The sequence below is a fragment of the Camelina sativa genome, chromosome 7, assembly GCF_030686135.1.
Source record: "Camelina sativa cultivar CO46 ecotype springtype chromosome 7, ASM3068613v1".
NCBI lineage: Eukaryota > Viridiplantae > Streptophyta > Magnoliopsida > Brassicales > Brassicaceae > Camelina > Camelina sativa.
Window position 1 is genome coordinate 17,365,756 of NC_141886.1, and position 20,069 is coordinate 17,385,824.

A 20,069-nucleotide genomic window follows, 5' to 3' on the forward strand; every position below is an offset into this window, starting at 1 on the left:
TTTTTCCCAACTGTTGGAAGCTCAAAGTTGAAGATGTGATTTCCTTGATGCATTTTCTTGGCCAATATGAGAGTGGAAGTGAGGTAGCTTGAGTCAATCCATCTTGGCAAAACCTTCTCTCCTCTAAGTGGGACCTTGGCAGCTTGTAGTATTGGAGTGATGATGCCTCCAATGGCTAAGGCTCCTCTTGACCCTTTGTTTTGTAGCTTGCCTACCCAACTTCACAAATATATCATGTGGTCAATGAGCACCATTGCAAGGTCAGTCTCCACAGTGGTCCCAAGAATGATGGTTCCATTTCTTGCCTCAAGGATGATTCCATTGAGAGCCATGTCAATTACCTTGAGCTCACCCTCATTGAGATTTCCAGTCTCCTTCTTAGCAAAGAATGTATTTGCTAAGGCCTTGTGGAAGTACCTTAGGACTGGGCTTCTTATCTTTGAACTCTTGGTCTTGGAGGATGAATAGGTGATGTTGTCTCCAATGGTTTCCCAAATGGCATAGAGCTCCTCTCTTGGTATCATCAAGCTCCTATTACTACCAACTTCAAAACCAAACACATTTGCTATCTTCTTCAAAGAAAGCTCATAGTTCTTCCCCTTGATTGTGAAAGCAATATGACCAGCTCCAAACTCATCATCCTTCCTTGCATATGTGTGCAGCTTGACTGTGGCTAGAAACTCACAACTTTCTTCTTTATACCCCTCCATGCAAAGCCCCATGAACTTGGTTAGGTTGCTCTTCTCAAAAAGGTACTCCACATCTTTATCAATGGCTAGCTTCTCCATGGTCTCCTTGTGTGGATACCTAGTTCCCAGGAACTCCATTCTCATGAAGGCTTCATAAAGTTGCCTCTTTGTCAATCCACAAGATTCTGCTTCTCCATCATCCTCTCTCTCTTCTTCTTCACCTTCTTCTTCACTCTCACTCTCAACCTCCTCTTGTTCAATCTCAACTGCTGGCCTCTTCCCTTTGGCCTTGTTTCTCCTCATGAAATCACTAAGAGTTGGCTCCCTTTCTTCTTCACTTTCAGTTCTCTCAGGATCTTCCTCAACTGACTGATTTCTTGAACGCGGCATCTGGCTCGATCGACCACTCGGACCACCACTCGATCGAGTGCATGCTCAAGTGGGACGTCGAGTGGTTCTTCCAGCTTCTCCTCTTGATTGTAGGCGATCATCAAAACGTTCCATGGAGCTTGCAGCCGCTTGTTGAGACTTCCTTGTAATCCTTGAAGACATTTTCGAATAGAACTGAAGGGAATAGACTCAAAGCTTAAGTTTAATAGGTTAGTGACCCAAAAACTCAAAAGAGCTAAGCTTGAGCAAAAGATGAACTTTGGGAGAGATTTTAAAACTTGATTTTAGTTGTTTTGAGCAAGTGAGAGAGTGTGAGAGACATAGGATCGTGTAAGGCTTTAAAGAAGCTAAGGGGGCAAGGAGACAAGGGTGGAGCGTCCATACCATTCAAATTTGAAATGAGAATCTTTGACCTGCTTTTTGCTGCCACTCGACCCCACACTCGACCAGCACGTGGTCGAGCTCCTTGACCAAAGTTTGAAATTTCAAAATTTTTCTTCTTGTTCTTCCCTCCACTCGATCATTCTAGAGAAATGAGAATCGAGTGAGCCTTAGTTCTTTGCCAACTCGGTCGAGTACCTCTCGTGGGCTGGTCGAGTGGGCTTGCGAATCTCCTTCCCCAAGTCCAAATCTCTCCATACCCATCTACACTTTCATTGAAAGGCCTGCCCAACACAAACATAAAACAAAACACATCAAAACACATCAAAACTACTAAGAAAACACATCAACACATACCTTAGGGACTTCCTCCCTAGTGAGCTTGTTTAGAGTCACTAAGCTTGACTTTGGCTGCCTTCTTAGGCTTTGTTTAGATACCAAGGAGGTGATGAAATCCTCCCTGGCACTTCTTGATCACTGTGAGTCTGATCCTTGATCACCTCACCCTTAACACACAATCCATATTTCTTCTTGATTTTGAGCCTTGGTCTTGCTTTCCTCAAAGACCTCTTGTTTAGCTTGACTTGGAGATCCTTAACCATACCAGTCAACTCTTGAACTGACCTCTTAAGCTTTTCCACAGAATCTTCTTGAAGAGGGAGATTGTCCTTTGGAGTTGCCACTTCACTTAAACCTTCATGACCACCTTTGTCCTTGATAGTAAAAGGTTGATCATCAATGGTAGGAAGGTTGGTTGGGTTATAGATGTTAAACTTCATAGCTATATCCTCAGAAATATTCAAGGTCACAAGACCTTCCTTAACATCAATAACAGCTCCAACTGTGGCTAAGAATGGCCTCCCAAGGATGATAGGATCTTCAGGTTCCTTGTCCATCTCCAATACCACAAAATCTGTATGAACCCTTGCTCTTCCTATCTTGACTGGAATATTCTCCAATTTGCCAACCACATCTCTGTTTGAACCATCAGCTAGGCATATATGAAGGTTGGTGGACTTGAAGTCAGTGTGCCCAAGCTTTTGTGCTATAGAATAGGGCATCACACTGATAGATGCTCCCAAGTCACATAAGCACTGGTTGTAGTGAAGATAGATAAGTGTGCAAGGAAGATAGAATGGACCTGGATCCTTAAGCTTAATTGGGATGATTACTCCTCCAAGGTCTTCAAGATCTTTCTCATCTTGAGCTTGAGCCTTCTTCTTTGATAAATCAAGCAAAAAATCCTTATAGAGAGGATATGGATCATACTGTTCCAAGGCAGGTCCTCTCTCTTCTTCTTGGTAAGCAATGATGATCTCTTGTATGGCCATCACTTCTTCTTGTTTCTCAATCACAACCACTTCCTTCAAAGCCTTTTCTTCCTTTTGTTGTAAAGTCAACATTTGTTTTTTCTCAATGATTTCCCTTAATTCTTTAAGCTTCTGTGCTTTGAAACGTCCTGGGAATGGTAGAGGCGGTTTGTAACCAGGAGGGATGTACTTAGCAGGCTTGACAGCTTCTGACTCTTCAGCTCGATCGGCCACTCGAACACTCACTCGGTCGAGTGCATGCTTGAGCACCTGGTCGAGTGCAATACTGGAGTCAGTCTGCTTTGCACAAACTTCACTCTGAGCTTCAAGAAATGACCAATCCTCCCCAACTTGAACTTCACTGTCCCCAGTGACTTCCTCTTCAAAGAGATGAATGACTTTGGCAGTAAACTCCCTTGAGTTTTGAACTGCTTTTCCAGGGAGTTGGGTGGGTTTTGGAGCTGAAGTAGATGTTATATTGCTCTCCATATACTTCACTCTTGAGTTAAGTCCTTCAAACTTCATATTGAGATCATTATATTGTGATGTTAACCTTTGATTCAGCTCAGCAAACTGTTTGGCTTCCTCAATTTTCCCATTGGTTTGCCCAATCAATAGCTGTTGTATCATTGCTCTTAGGTCTTGTTCCTGGCCTTGGTTAGTCTGAAACCCTGGTGGGGGACACAATTGGGGCTGGAACACTTGTTGCTGCTGCTTGGGGGCATAGTTGTGCTGTTGTTGAGGCTGAGGAGGTGGATAGACTTGGTCTTGAGGGTTGGCTACATTGGTGCTCCTATAAGAGAGGTTGTTCTGCTTGAATCTTCCACCTTGGTTGTAGCCTTTGTATCCTCCTCCTTGATTCTGTATATAACACAACTCAGCAAACTCCCTATCTCCTTCTTGGACTGGAGCTTCTTCTTCACCAATGAAGTGAATGGTTTTTGACTGGCTTAGGAGAATCTTGTCAAGCTTCTCATTGACCATCTTTAAATCCTGCTTGTATTTGTCCTCCTGATCAGTGGAGGGGATCCTCATGGTTCTATCATAATCTTCATTATAATTACCATCTGACTGAGCAAGATTTTCAACCAATTCCCATCCTTCTTCCACATTCTTGTTGAGGAAGTTGCCATTTGAAGCTATATCAAGAAGCATTCTTATCTTGGGAAGCACTCCTCTATACAAAGTGCTTAGAAGGGACTCATTGCTGAAGCCATGGTGAGGACACTGAGTTTGGAATCCTTTAAACCTCTCCCAAGCTTCACAAAAGCTCTCATTATTCCTTTGAGCAAACCCATAAATTTCATTTCTCAACCTAGCAGTCCTTGCATTGGAGAAGAACTTGGCCAGAAAAGCTTTCTTGCATGCATCTCATGTGGTTATAGCTCCAGTAGGAAGAGTCTTCTCCCATAGATGAGCTTTGTCTCCAAGGGAAAATGGGAATAACCTTAACTTGAAGCCATCTTCACTTACTCCATTGATTTTTGTGAGTCCACATATTCTGTCAAACTCATCAAGGTGATCTAGAGGATCCTTCATTGGCAACCCATGAAATTTGTTGGCTTGTATCATGGAGATTAATCCACTCTTTATTTCATAATTATTATTTGCCACAGCAGGAGGCAAAATACCAGCTCTTTGGTTGTGTGTGTTAGGTGCATCCCCAACACCAATATGTCTAGGTCTATGATCATGGTGATCTTGTTGCTCCATGACTACTTGTTCTTCTTGTTGTTGAACTACTCTTCTTTTCTTATGTCTCAAACCCTTTTGTAGCCTGTGGATGTTGTCAATAGGCCTTTGAAGACTGTCTTTGCCTTTGGACCTTGTGTGCATCAACAAACTCGACTACAGACTCGAACAGGTACACGGTCGAGCGCAAGCTCGAGTGGGTGGTCGAGTCGACTGGGAAGTAATGGCTATTTGGATCCAGCTTCTGACTCGATCACGGCTCGGTCGAGTGGGTGGTCGAGTGGGTACCTGAAACTCAAGACAACCAAGCAAAGGAAGATTCGAGTTCAGTAACTTCACAAGTGCGTAAACGAACTTAATCTTAGACTAATAATGATCCTAAATGTCACAAAACAAACCCAAATCGGCAACGGCGCCAAATTGAAACTGACTATTTTTGTGGTGGTGGTGAATGATGTATGGAATGATGACTTATGGATCTATCTTTACAAAAAGCTCATAAACAGAAGATTTGGCCCGCAGAACACAAGGATACGCTCCATTTGCCAAAGGAGGTCAATCTGATTCTTTACTTAAAGAGTTTTAGGTCTTATTGGTTTAGAAGCATTCAGAATTATGTATGGCAACCAGGAGTTTTTCTAGTAAGTCCAAGGTGAAGAAATGATACAGCCCATGTTGTTTCTCATCAGCAAATTGGATCAAGGAGCCAAAACGATAAAAGATCAATGAGGCACTTAATGAGATAATAAAAGAGCTTTTGGCCAAAGAGAGCATGGAAAACCTATTGGGTATGATGTCTATCAAGTCCAGTCCACTTCGAGCTTAATTCAAGTCCAAGAAAGCCCAAATAATCACTTTATTTTGTGGTCTAAGAGAAGTGACGAAAATAGAGATACATGCACCAAGAGTCACTTTGGAGGAAGGGATATGAAACTGACTATTTTTGTGGTGGTGGTGAATGATGTATGGAATGATGACTTATGAATGAATGGATGTCAGGGTGTTTCAATTCCCCTTATGCAATTGTAGTATAAGAGGTGTCAATCCAATCTGAGTGTTTGTGAACAATCAAGATGTGCATATGAGTCTAAGTCAAGCCAGATGTAAAGGTTGTTTGTCACTAACAATCCTATGATGAAATGGAAAGTGCGGAAAGTAAAACTACAAGAACTAGGAGCTAAATGCAAATGGAACAGAGTGATTATGACAAACAGAAATAGAAACTATGGAAACGCAAGTATTGAACTAATGCAAGGTAAGTAATGAACAGGATACTAAATGAATGCAACAGAAATGCAACTAGGGTGAAACATGACAAACATAAATCATAAACACAAGTTCTGTGTTGGAACTCGAGCAAGCACTCGATCGAGTGCTGATCGAGTGCAGGGTCGAGCTGGACAAATACGCAAAACAGAGCAACACAAGAAAAACAGAGCAATACCAAAACGAATCAAACAACGATCAAACAACATGATTTAAGCTAAGAAATCAATAAACAAGGAAGGTCTTGAGGAGGGATTCATGGGCTGGACTATGATTGAGGTCATCTAACTTGGTTAACAAATCTCAAACAACTTGAGCTAATCTCTAGACATATATTTCTAAGACATGTTTAATCCACTCTCATGGCAAGAAACAATCAAACTCATGCATCTCTAGACTTGTTCTCACAAAGTAAAGAATCTACACAAGCAGGCATTAAGAAATATGTCAAAAAATCAAACAAGACTTCTAATCACTTAGCAAGCCTAATGATAGTCTCTAGATCTAGCCTTATCTATGCTCCTTAGACTTTGGTGTGATGCTAAGAGGCTTGAAATCAGATCCTACCCTTTCAGATATAGGATCAGCATTAAGAACATCTAGCCTAGAAGAGATCTACAACAATCAAGCTTGACCAAATCAGACAAACCTCAAACACAACCCAGCCTAACCCATCCTCAAGATCCTAAGCAACTACTCACAAGCACACATGATGAACATCAAAATCATAAACCCAGAAAATAGTGAAACTTGCATCATTAGAAAGATAAATCAAAGATCTACAATATTGAAGAAAGAATCAAACTCAAATTCTCAATATTAAGAAAGTTATGAAACCAACAATATTGAAGAATTTAGTCTTTTTCTCCTTTTAAAAGAAGTACAAGATCTAAGAAAAATAAAAATGCAAAAGGAATAATTCTAAAAAAGAGAAAAACTAGGTTTTAGACTCTCTAAAAAGCTGGACTCCTTTGGTGGCTGCAGGTACAAGCCCTTATATAGAAAATGTAGTGGAAGCCCTAAAAACGCTAGAAGACAAAATAGCCAGGCGGCTCGACCAACTCGACTTGGTGCTCGGTCGAGTGACCGGTCGAGTTGGCTCCTCTTGTGCTCCTCCCACTCGGTCGAGTCCCTCTCAGCACACGGTCGAGTGTCTGGTCGAGTGGGCAGTCGAGTTGGACTCCGGACCTTGGTTCTTCAGCCTTAGCTCTCTTGCTTTCTCCTCATGATTGCTTCACTTCTCCTCAGCATTGCTTCCATGCTCCTGAAGCTCCAAAATCACCTGTTTATGCATGAGAAGATGCAAATGCAATGCAACTAAACTCTAATGCAAGAACAGTCCTAAAGCTATGCAATAATGGTCAAAATGGATAGCAAAAGATGCAAAAGATGTGAATATATTAAGGGAAAACAGGGTAAAATATATGAACATCAGGATACATGCACCAATAGTTGAATCTTCATTCAACTATTTATCTTTATTGTTTTTAGTTTCAAGACTAGTTAATACTTTGCTTTGTTACCAAGTTTATTTTTCTATTTAAACTCATGTAAGAGCAATGAAATAATCAATCCAACTTTTTATCAAAACATTTTCTTTTCTTTGAGAGTGATTCTCTTATGTTTCTTTGTGAACAAAACCGATTGCTTGGTGTGATTCCAACAATCAAAACCGACTACTTGGTGTGATTCCAACAGTCAAAACCCGATGTCCTTGGTGCGAGGCTGAGAGATTCAATCTTTTTTTGTGCGAGGCTGAAAGATCAAACCGGTATATCAAGAGTCTTTCCGCAACTCTTGTGCGACCATTCACTCCACCATCCTTATTCTTGAGGCTTCATCGTCTTTAGAGTCAAAGTGTCTCTATCTACCAACTCGAAGGTGCCGATTCCCTGGGAAAATCATATCAAGTAGTATCAAAGGACACCCTTGAGTTTGGTAATCTATCATTCTATCTTCTAACCTTTCACCTTCTTTCCATCATTTTATGTCTTTCCTTCTTCTTTCTATCTTTTATCTTCTTTCTTTCATCTTCTATCTTTCCATCGTCATCTTTATTTATTTAATTTTGTATTCAGTTTTATAAAAAATAAGTTTAAAAAAAAATAAAAAGAGAAAGAAGAACCCGTTCTATTTATAAAAAAAAACTCGTTGTAATAAAAAAAAGAAGAGAATAACCTGTTCTAATCAAAAAATAAAAGGAGAAGAGCATGTTTTAGTTTATTCTAGTTCGTTATATCTATTTCATTTTCTCATCTTTTCATCTTCTATTTATATTTTCTTTTATTTAGAAAAAAACAAGACAGCAAAAAATACAAAAAAAAATGAAAAAAAAGAAGAAGAAAACAGAAAAAAGCAAAAAAAACAAAATAAATGTCTAATGATCCACAAGTTCAAGCACTTATTGGAGAGATGCGACGGTTGGTGAGGGTTGAGATGAATGCAATCTACAAGAGGTTGGATAAAGTTCAAGCGGAGGCAAAACAGAGACAACCACAAATGTTGCATCATAGAAGAGAAAGAGATCAACCTAGAGTAGAAAGGGCTGATGATTATTACAGTAGTCAATCATCAAAAGAGAGGCATATGAGACCAAGAAGTGCTAGAGAAGCAAGAGGACGAGTGGATGATAACATGGGTGGTTTGATGTTGAAGATTCCTACCTTTCAATACAAGAACGACCCAAATGCATATCTAGAGTGGGAGAAAAGATTGAGTCAATTTTTGGTTGTCAAAACTATTGCGAGATGAAGAAGGTACGAGTTGCAGCCAATGGATTTTGTGATTATGCTATTACTTGGTGGGATCAGTTGGTGATAAGCAGAAGGAGAAATGGAGAACACCCTATTGAGACTTGGGCATAATTGTTCCCAACCATCACCATTGTGGTTCAAATCATACTCTTAGGAGGACTTCTAGACCAACTGATGGAGCGTCTATTGTCACGCCAAGTTACCAACGAGAAAAGAGGTCTCTTGTTTCTAAGGAAGAGAAAGTTGTATTTGATTTGTTATCATCACCAAAGGAGCCTAAGGAGTTGCTGTTTTAGGATAATCTGTTGGAGATAACAAATTCTCCGAGTTAGCAAATAGAAGCCAAAGAACCAGAGCATAAAGAGGTCAGCAAAGATCAGACTGAGGAAGCCGCAAAGTAAGGCATGATCATCAACAATCTTGGCAGTATGGATGATTCAGCTAATGCACCAATAAAGAGGTATCCAATATTATCTATTCCCGAAGAATATACTCTTGATTTTAAAATGGGGGAAACATTAGACTTTCTTTTCGGAGATTTAACATTTTTCAAACCAGAAAACAGAGTAAAGAGTTTACTAGCAGAGGTTATGGACCCAAGTAGAGAAAAGCGAACGTTCCATTTATGGTCAAGCAAGATAGAGCAAGTTTTGGATTTTGAAGGAATAAAGAAACGTCTCACTAAAAGCAGTGCACTTCTGCCTAATGGTCAACAATATGGAGCCATATATTCCCTCAAAGAGAAGCCACCAGAATCACTTCAACACTCTCCAACACAAAGCCTTACAGTTTCGAGGACAAAACTTTTTCAAGAGGAGGGGTATGATATGATCATGATACCATGCAAGAAGATCTTTGAGCCTTGTTCAACACGAACGAACTTGAAGATCAATTTTCCCAGATAAACGACCATTTGGGGTACATACCGCATCTAGAGCATATCTTGAAGTGGAATCAGTCCAATCAGAGTTCGGATGAAGGAAATATTCATTTTACAAATCAGGTGAACTCATGGCTACGCGACTTGGACCTACGAGCCTTGAAAGGAGGATTCCGACCAACTTATAATGATTCAAGCTATGAACCAAACTGTTCTGAAATCTTTATCCATTCCAGACCACAGAGAATTAGAATCATATTAAGATCAGTTCATTTGTGAAAGATATGGATATTTCATGTCAGTGGATCTGTCCAGATTCCATTTTCACGTCTGAGCCAAAGATCGTATTACACAGATCAACTCAACAACAATTTTGACACGAAACTACTTGGATAATGTTAATGTATCTCTTATGTTTCCAAAAATCTCAGGAACAGAAGATTTGGCCCACAGAACACAAGGATACGCTCCATTTGCCAAAGGAGGTCAATCCGATTCTTTAACTGAAGAGTTTTAGGTCTAATTGGTTTAGGAGCATCCAAAATTATGTATGAAAACCAGGAGTTGTTCTAGTAAGTCCAAGGTGAAGAAATGATACAGTTCATGTTGTTTCTCATCAGAAAATTTTGTTTCTCATCAGAAAATTGGATCAATGAGCCAAAAAGATAAAAGATCAATGAGGCACTTAATGGGATAATAAAAGAGCTTTTGGCCAAAGAGAGCATGGAAAACCTATTGGGTATTATGTCTATCAAGTCTAATCCAATTTGAGCTTAATTCAAGTCCAATAAAGCCCAAATAATCACTTTATTTTGTGGTCAAAGAGAAGTGACGAAAATAGAGATACATGCACCAAGAGTCACTTTGGAAGAAGGGATACATGCACCAATAGTTGAATCTTCGTTCAACTATTTATCTTTATTGTTTTTAGTTTCAAGACTAGTTAATACTTTGCTTTGTTACCAAGTTTATTTTTCTATTTAAACTCATGTAAGAGCAATGAAATAATCAATCAAACTTTTTATCAAAACATTTTCTTTTCTTTGAGAGTGATTCTCTTATGTTTCTTTGTGAACAAAACCGATTGCTTGGTGTGATTCCAACAATCAAAACCAACTACTTGGTGTGATTCCAACAGTCAAAACCCGATGTCCTTGGTGCGAGGCTGAGAGATCCAATCTTTTTTGGTGCGAGGCTGAAAGATCAAACCGGTATATCAAGAGTCTTTCCGCAACTCTTGTGCGACCATTCATTCCACCATCCTTATTTTTGAGGCTTCATCGTCTTTAGAGTCATGGTGTCTCTATCTACCAACTCGAAGATGCTGATTCCTTGGGAGAATCATATCACCAGCAATTATCCAATAACCAATACACCAATAATAATTCGATAGCAACTTAACCAATAAATCATTCCAACATAAACCAAAGAAGTGAAGAACCAACAATCATAGACAATATTCTAAAGACTCAATTCTTGCAACCTAGCAGAGGCCAGACAACAACCAATCGAGCCACTAGAACATCCTCCTCTTCATTGCTTTGATTCCACGATCACACTTAGCCTTTACCTGCACCACAAACAACAATTGATATGCATGAGTATTGTCATAAACACTCAGTGAGGTAATCCTCCCATCTATTTGGCTATACACACAAGCAACTGAGACTGAATGTTTAACAATCAACAAACAATACAAACAAACCAGGATAAACAAGTATCAACCGCCTGTTGAAAGGGTTGGTGTCGACCGACACCACTCCTCGACCCGAAAACCCTAGCATTAATACTTTCCCAAGTCTCTCTACCGTCAAATTCCTTGTTGTCGACCGAGACATACCCCGAAAATATGTTCTGCTCGAAGCCGAGAGTCTGTTCATCGCTTCCCACCGCCTCCAAATCATCCAAAATCATCCAAGACTCACCCAAAAGCCACATAAGGCCATAAGAACCATGAAACAACCACAACAAGCAAGAAAACAATCATAAACAGACATAAAACAAGCAAAACAAAGGAAACTCAGGCTTAGATCAGCCATGGTTATGCAATCACCTTTCTACCAGAAGATTCTGACCAGCAATTGACGATAGCACACTCCTAGCAAGCCTCTGACACGATCATAGCCTTAGATGTCTCAAGAACAGCTAGAAATCTCCAATAATCTCCCAAAACTCTCAAAAACATCTCTTTCTCTCTAATTCTCTCAAGTCAACTTCTCCCTTAAATACTTCGGTTTAGGAATTTCACTTAAATCAAATCAACGATTTAAGGCAAACCGGTCAAACCAAAAATTGATGGTTTCGATCGACACTTTCCCCAAAATCACACAATTTTTGGTTTGTAAATGTTACAATTATTGTTTGTAAATGTTACAATTATTGATTGTAATGGCTTTCTATGATTTATGGTCGGCTAGGTTGTTAGTTTTTGAGCAGTTGTTGGTTAGAATTGTCGCTTAAGTTATTTGGTTATTGGATAGTTGATTTATAACAATTAATGATTATTTGGTTTAATGTTGGTTTATGTTTCCGTGTTGGTTTGATGACATGTTTAATTTGGGAATTGATTAGTAATTATGGAGTTATAATATTACATAGACATTTCTTTTCCAGTTTGAACCATTGGTTAATCAAAAATTTGATAAGAAACATAATCTGGATATTAATGTTTAAATATTATAGTCTATGTATGAATTACAACAAATATAAGAAAAATATTTTTAGTCTATATGAGCTGATCTTTTATTGTCAAAAAAATAATAATAAAATTAAAAAAAAAAACAATTAAACTTACTCACAATCGTATAGTGAATAAATACTGAAATCGTTGACGTCCCAATCTATTCATGTATTTGGCATGAATCTGCTCAGATATAATCTTACATAAACAAAGGAAAAGAAACAAGATTGATCGTGTTCAGCCGGAGAGGTCATATTACTTAATACAGAAACAGAAAAGAACCACATATAATTCGAAGAAATCAGTTTGGTTTAGAGAAATGGGAAGAACAAAAGAGAGGAAATATGACCTAGCTAGGTAAAGAAGGTATATATGACTTCAATACTCAAATAAGACTTATGGTAGAAACAGCTAAGATGATAGCAAGGGAAAGCCCCAACTTCTTCAACAAGAAACTATCTTGAACCCACAAACCTCGTTCATCAACTCTGCCTTTTTCCTTCTTCCAAATTTTTCTTCTCTCGACAGCATTTTCCATCATGAGTATTGTGCCCGGATTGTTGCAATCTCCTACCTTGGGCTGCGCCGAGTACCTTTCACTGCTTTGGTTTTTGTTAGTGTTACCTCTTTGATGAACACAACGCATCAATAGAAGCATAGGAATGAAACCAAAAACATACGCGAGTTTTCTCCATGGTCCGAGAAATGTTGAGACTACTCCGTTCGTTTGAGGATTTATCTTTTCACGGACACGAGCCTCCTCTTTTGATGTCACGTTATGACAGCATTCATTGACACCCGTTGGATTTATATAAACTATAACGGTTTGCGATGGTACAATCTGTTGAAAGAATGTATTGGTTACTTGACGAGTTGTAACAAACAGTCCATGGCTAACCTCAACTTTCTTAACCACGTCAAAACGTGGCGAACTCGTTGTGTCATGATCACTCTTGTCCAAAAGATTCTCATTATGTTCGTTTTCTGAGAACTCAAGTGTAAAAGCATCATCCACATCTCCATTGTTGTTGTTAACGTCCATAAGAACTTCAAAAATACATATAACAAAAATAAATAAATAAATGACACTAAAATTAATAAGATAAACTAAATTCAAGAGATTTAAAAAAAAAAAAGCAAAAAAAACAAAAGCTACCTTGATTTTCGTGTTCTTGAGTATCTCTATGATAGCTCCAAATATCTTCTATAGGAACCACCGTTGAGTGTTCTTCAATGAAGCTCTGAAATTTGAAACAAGATCAAACATAAAGTTATATTTGATAACACTAGTCACATATAAAATATATTGAATAACCACTACCTTTTCTAGTTCCTTGCTTGATACTCCTACCCATCTCAAGTTTTCAACAAGCCTTTCTTCCTTATACCTCCCATAATGTTCTTGCATATCTACAGCCTTCATGTTCGCCTGTATGCATGCGAGTTTTTCTCCGGAATAATTAAAGTCTCCATTGAAGGTTCCAGAAGCAGAACCACCATCCCACGAGTCAAGACTGTTCCGTGGCTCTTGGGAGGATTGAGCCAATGCTATGATCTTGCTCAACATTTCATCTGTATCATTAGCTACGTTGTTTCCCAAATATTCTCCGTTTGTGAGATCTTCAACATAAAGTGGTGGCACCGTTGGCAACATACGATTTTGTAGTATTGCACATTCTAACTCTATCTCAACCTATTATGAGAGGAGAACTAAAAGATTAGTTTGAAAATAAAAGTTTACATTTCCATTATCATTTAAATTTACCTTCGTTGGAGTATATGAGATTGTTCCATATTGAGACTGAGCTGGGAAGTTGAAGGAGGTGTCGTGCGACATAAACTGACTCCATTTGTTTTCTATCGTTTCCATTTCTAGCGATGAAGTATTACCGAGTCGAGTTAAGCCTCCTGTGTCGGGTGAGATTGGATATTCCGAGTTTTCTAGGTTTTCATACATTCCATCGGAATACAAACAAGTACTAGAAGTAGATTGTTCACTATTAGTCGTTGCTTTGTTCTTCATGCCATGGTGTTGTTTTTCTTCTATCTTGTTGGCTAAAGCACTCTTCTTGAACACTCGACAAAGTGCATACGCATCCTGTAATGGTCATATATACTTGGTAATTAACATAATAATTAAGAAAAAACTTTTAAAACTTAAAAATTATTAACTTTGTCGTTTGGTTACTTGTATGCCGGATTTAGATTCACATTCTTGCTCTTCAAGACGGTACTCATGCATGACCCAATCGGTACGTGAGCCATGAGGCGCTCTACCTCGGTAATATACTAAAGTTTTCTTTGTTCCAACCGTCCGCGAATGTGAATTCACTTTACGATCTTTCCCGGTGGCTTTCCAGTAACCGGCTTTTGTTGCCCGGTTTGTTCTTGATCCATTTGGATATTTCCGGTCTCGAGGACTGAAGAAAAACCATTCTAGGTCTTTACTTGGCAGCAAGGACTTCCCTGCAAGTTTAGCAAACAAGGATCACATGATTAATAGAACATTGTAATTAGGTTTATCCAACATTAATTTGTATACACTACTTAAAGAAGCCATAACATGACATTAAAATCCAAAAGATAAGGAAATAAGAAAAGAATGATATATAAAGAGAACATTGAAGGTGAAGTTGAGGGTGTAAGAGAAGCTTCCAAAACCCTAAAGCACATGTGAAATTATGAGTTACTTTTTTTTTTTTAATCTTCTTAACTTTTTTGACTCGGTCTTCCGAATTTGTCTCACTAGTCATCACCGCATCTTTCGGTTTTAATACAATCTATTTAAAGAATAAAGATGAGAGGGTGGGTCCATTTAAATTTTATTCTAAGATAAAGTTGGGATCGTTATATATATATATTAAAAAAAAAAAAAAAAAAAAAAAGAAGTTGGGATCGTTATTATATAGATTTAGTTCATAAAGCATTCACGTTCGATGCTAAGTTCGATGCGTGTACTAGAGATACATTTAATGGGTACTCAAGAGAGTACTTTTGGATTTGGCCCCAATAATAATAATCCATATATGGGTCCATAAGCGAAGAACCGATTATGTTGGAAGGATTGAGAGCAACCCATTAGAAACGCTACGTGGCGGCTTTTGTATGGTTGTCTCTAAAATATAAAAGTGTTTTTTTTTCTTCATTTTATTTTCCATTTCTTCCTTTATGTCTCTCTCTTCTTTCTCGAAAACTCCGGCGAGAGAAAACACGATTCTTATGTGATCGGAAAATTCAATGGATTCACGTCGAATCCATTGAATTTTCTTGCTTAAAATGGTTGGTTGATGGTCACTCGAAGGCTTTTGGCTTCCAGATCGGTGTCTTTTGGCTTCCAGATCGGTTGGGTGTTAAAGTCAAATCGGCGGAGGTTTCGTTTGTCGGGACAACGACGGCGGAGGTTCCATTTGGTGGGACAATGACGGGGGAGGTTTCTTCTGGTGGCGTACAGCGAACGGCGAGGACCACTGGCTAAGGAATCGCAAAGAGAAGGTTGGTCTTTTCATTTTCCGATTTATTGCATGTTATGTTGATTTATATCGGGTGGTCTTTAGCTGTTAGGGTTTCAGATTAATTAGATTGATTGTTAGAATGGTGAATGTTTTCTGTCGATTTGACTTATTAGGCCTAGATTGTGAGATTTGTTTGATGTTCAATTGATTTTGAGATTTGTTTGATTTTTTTTATGAGATTAGATTAGATTGTGAGATTTGTTTGATGTTCAATTGATTTTGAGTTTTGTGTGATTGTTTTTTATGAGATTAGATTAGATTGTGAGATTTGTTTGATGTTCAATTGACTCTTTTGTCATGTTTTGTGCAAGGTTAAATGGTAAAGAGTGGTATTCATGAAGTGGACACAGTGCTTGGATTCTGTTATTTCAAAGGTATGGAATTCGATTCTTTCAAATGTTGTTGTTAGATTTGGTTTAAGTTTCTGTTTTGAGATGAGTTTGTCTGTTAGATTTTGTTTGAGTTTATATGCTTGAAGTGTTATAAACTGTCTTTGTGTTATAGTTTGATGAACCATTGTTGTTGTATTTCATTGTTTGAATGTCTGATGTTTTGTATAAATAATGGAGTGAAAAAGTTTGGTTTTATTGCTTTCATAAGTGATGAAACCGTGTGTTGTTGTTTTATTTCCTCAAGTGTTTAAGTCTTTTTCGAAACCCGTTTGTCTTTTATTTTTCCTAAAGTGTTCAAGTCTTGATCAATTGTTTAAGTCTTGATCAATTGTTTGAGTCGAGTGAGTCATTGATGATTGAGTTTGTTTGTTCGTTGTATTAAATACGGTTAGTCGAGTGATAAGGCAGATACTTGTCAAGTCATTCATTGATGAATGCTTCAACATCAAACTTATTGTTTGATGTCTTAGGGTTTGTAGGTTGTTTTAATGTGATTGTTGTGTGGTTGTTGCAGTGGAAGACCTCCAACGATTGATGAATATTGGAGAACATCGTGGTTTCCCCGGAATGGTAGGGAGCATAGATTGTATGCATTGGAAGTGGAAGAACTGTCCCACTGCGTGGAAAGGACAATATTCACGTGGATCTGGAAAACCGACAATCATACTAGAGACTGTGGCATCACAAGATTTATGGATTTGACACACATTTTTCGGACCACCAGGTACGTTAAATGATACCAATGTTTTGGACCGCTCATCGGTGTTTGATGATATCCTAGAGGGCCGAGCTCCGAGAGTTACATATGTTGTCAATGGACGGCAATACAATATGGCGTACTACCTCACAGACGGTATCTATCCGAAATAGACTACTTTCATCCAATCCATTACACTTCCACGTGGCCGAAAAGCAAAACTCTTTGCTCAAAATCAAGAAGCATGTCGTAAAGATGTAGAGCGTGCATTTGGAGTCTTGCAAGCAAGATTTGCAATCGTGAAAAATCCCGCACTTTTTTGGGTTAAAGGAAAAATAAGAAAAATAATGAGAGCATGTATCATCTTGCATAACATAATAGTGGAAGACGAACGACATGAATACAATTTCTACTATCCATCGGAGTTCTATCACGGAGATGGAAGCGGAACTTCTCACGTTGATTTATCGTATTCTACAGATATGCCAACAACTATAAATAATATGATGGGCATTCGAAATGACGTTCATGATATACAAATGCATGATTGTTTGGAAAAGACTTGATTGAGCATATCTGGCAAAAATTTGGGACAACCGTACAATAAATTTTATTCTGAATTTGGTATAAAATGTTTAAATTTTGTAAAATATGTGAACTATTTTGAATTTTGTATAATATGTTTAATATGTTTAAGATTCTACAGTTTTATGTAATATAAAAAGTTTCATAATTGTTTTGTCATTTTATATTATTAAAGTTGATAATTACTAAACACAAATTAAAAATTATTATTTTAAAGATTAAACAACCTTCTTTGGGTTCTCTAGTAAAATAATGATTTTACAAAAATACTTTTAGGGTTGCTTTACTTAAATTAGTATTAATTATATATTTAATTAATTTGAGAGTAACTTAGAGAGTACTCCTTATTAATGATGCTCTAACTTGGTACGTAAAATATGATAAAATAAACTAAAAATTATATAAGTACGTTAGGCAAAAAAATATAAAAATAAAACAACATATATCTTTGAAAAGAAAGGACATCAAGTGTGTTGAACAAAAAAAAAAGAGACATAAGTGTCTCTTCTCTCTAGGGTTACCCTTTCAAAAGGTAGTTCCACATTATGTAGTTTTTAGAAATGAATCTGTAATTCGTTATCCTAATTAAAGTCCAAAAAAATTGATCTTACAATAAACATATCAGTTAAATGATTATGACATAAATAATTAGAGGAAAAACAAGATAGCCTCTTCTCGGTTGCTATAATATATATATTGTCGTATGATTCGAGTGTAGTTTTCTTGTGTTTTATTTTCTGAATAAACTTAGGGGCTATGCCCCTTTGTCCGACCAAAAAAAAAATCTATACATATTGTCTCATTTAATTTGAACATGAGACACAACAGCTTGATGTAGACGATGCAGAATCATGAACGTATACCTTCCTCGATGGTAAATGTGGATGACAATAAAAATGATGGATATGCATATGATGGGAACAACATAAGAGGAAAGAGAGAAATATACCGGGTAAATCCCAAGGTTCGCATTTGTAAAGATCAATCTCGGGAATTATCTCTAACTCGATCGTTCGACCATTAATCTTTCGCTTGAGATAGTATATGACAAGCTCTTCGTCAGTTGGATGAAACCGGAAACCAGGAGGCATTGAAACAGGAGCCATATCCACTTCCCAATGTTGTAGCTAGAACCAAATGATTGAAGCGACAAATATGTAGAACTTGAGAGAGAAAAAGGAGAAGGAGAAGGAGTGTGAATATAAAGAGAGGGTTATATTATATAAGAAAGAGGCGTAACATAAGGGTTTGAATTCGATCGATCAATGATGGAATTGTAAGAAAGACAAAAAGAGATAAAACTTATGTAAAAGAAGACGCAAAAAGCATTTAGGGTCGGTTGCCAATTGCAAACCCCACAACATATCTTCTTCTACTTTAAGTCTTTAACTTTTCTTTTTACTTTAATGTGTTTATATATTTCCGTGTAAATTTGATTCTCAGTACCGTTCTTATTAAGCTTTTTCTAGTATCATCTTACTCAATATTAGAAAATTTAAAATATCAAGCCAAGTCATGGTTAGTCTTAAACCTTCAATTCATTAATCTTTTGACTTTTTGAGACTTGGTTCTGTTGGAGTTGCATGTTTTAACGACTTCACTATCACCGTAAAAATTATCACTATCTTTTTGTCCTCTCTTTTTTTGTTTTTCATTTTTTTTCCTTCATCTGTTTATTCCTCGTAAAATCAGAACCCCAAAACTAAAAATAAAGTATTTTCTCATATAATTAATTATTTCGTTCCATCATTTCTCCGTTTGATTCGGTCAATAAATTTCACCAAGATGATAGGTTGGTTATAAAAAGTAGAGAACACTATATCAATGTAATTATAATTTACAAATAAGCTAGTTGTGTAAATCTGAAATTAATATAATTAATTTTTAAAAGTTTCTGACTCATCACACTTTTTTATTTTGAATTATATTTAAATAATCTTTTATTGTTAAAAATAAGTACGTAACACTTGGTGTATATGTTATGAAATAGGTGCATTAAGTAAAAAAATTGAAACTAGACTTCAATCATATCATTTCAAAATCAAACAAATTTTCTAGCATCTACTTAAAATTGCATTTTTTTTTTGTTGGCAACATTTTGTTTTATTGAATATAGTGGAATAAATAACATAAATTAGAATTTAGCCCGCAAAAAAAAATTAACCACCGTCAAAAATAGATCAATTTAATTTGAAATATATAATATTTTAATATTGATTATGCTAATAAAATAATAAACGATTACACAAAATGGATTAATTATATTTTGAATTTATGTTAATGTCGTTCCAAACATGTCCTGATATATAACCCACAATGACGTAAATTAAACATTTTTGGAAATTCTGTTCAAAATGAAGAAATCTAATGTCACATTTTAAAAAGCAAGTTGAAATAAACTAAAAGATTCTCTTAAAAAAAATACATCAAAAATAATAATCTAGATTTTACGAGGTGGATTTATAGAAAATGTACAGCTCTTTGCACCTATTCTATATATATATATATATATATATATATATATATATATAACAAGATAATTTAAGAGCTTTGATGGAAAAAATGGAGTTTGATCAAAAATGGGTGGGTTGAATAATGCATTACTTCCGTCTCCTACCGAATTTTGATCAATGGGGATCCCAAGGGACGGATTAAGCCAACACGGGGGATTCATCAAAGGGACCCAATCTCTCCATATCTGTTCATACTTTGTACAGAGGCGCTAATCGCTCAGATTAAGAATGTCGAAAAAGAGGGGAAGATCCAGGGATTATGTATCTCGAAATCAAGCCCACGAGTTTCCCACTTACTTTTCGCATATGACAACTTATTCTTCTGTAGA

At 37.1% G+C, this 20,069-nt stretch overlaps 1 protein-coding gene and 1 non-coding gene across 3 annotated transcripts; one reads left to right on the top strand and one right to left on the bottom strand.

Annotated features, from left to right (window-relative positions):
- The first annotated feature begins 3,980 nt into the window (after positions 1–3,980).
- On the top strand, positions 3,981–4,087 carry LOC147941345 (small nucleolar RNA R71). Its single transcript, XR_015562950.1, has one exon. It is a non-coding gene; the product is annotated as a small nucleolar RNA R71 (small nucleolar RNA).
- An 8,101-nt stretch (positions 4,088–12,188) lies between these two features.
- Positions 12,189–18,531, bottom strand: LOC104701183 (NAC domain-containing protein 86-like). 2 transcript variants are annotated; one of them, XM_010416834.2, is made up of 7 exons: positions 18,177–18,457; positions 14,230–14,507; positions 13,807–14,139; positions 13,363–13,734; positions 13,198–13,282; positions 12,722–13,088; positions 12,189–12,640 (listed from the first exon to the last, which is right to left on the bottom strand). In XM_010416834.2, exons 1-7 carry the CDS (start codon positions 18,331–18,333, stop codon positions 12,427–12,429), a joined length of 1,806 nt encoding a protein of 601 aa, XP_010415136.1. In that variant the 5' UTR covers positions 18,334–18,457; the 3' UTR covers positions 12,189–12,426. The 2 variants fall into 2 exon arrangements, with proteins under 2 accessions (XP_010415136.1, XP_010415135.1); XM_010416833.2 differs by having other exon boundaries at positions 12,189–13,088; positions 18,177–18,531.
- Between the last annotated feature and the right edge of the window lie 1,538 nt (positions 18,532–20,069).

Excerpts from the sequence above, each read along its gene's own strand:
- LOC104701183 (XM_010416833.2), bottom strand. The coding sequence starts at position 18,333 with ATGGCTCCTGTTTCAATGCCTCCTGGTTTCCGGTTTCATCCAACTGAC. Across the intron at positions 13,735-13,806 it reads TCTCATATACTCCAACGAAG|GTTGAGATAGAGTTAGAATG; the intron begins GTAAATTTAAAT and ends CTCTCATAATAG. Across the intron at positions 13,089-13,197 it reads TCAAGAACACGAAAATCAAG|TTCTTATGGACGTTAACAAC; the intron begins GTAGCTTTTGTT and ends GTATTTTTGAAG.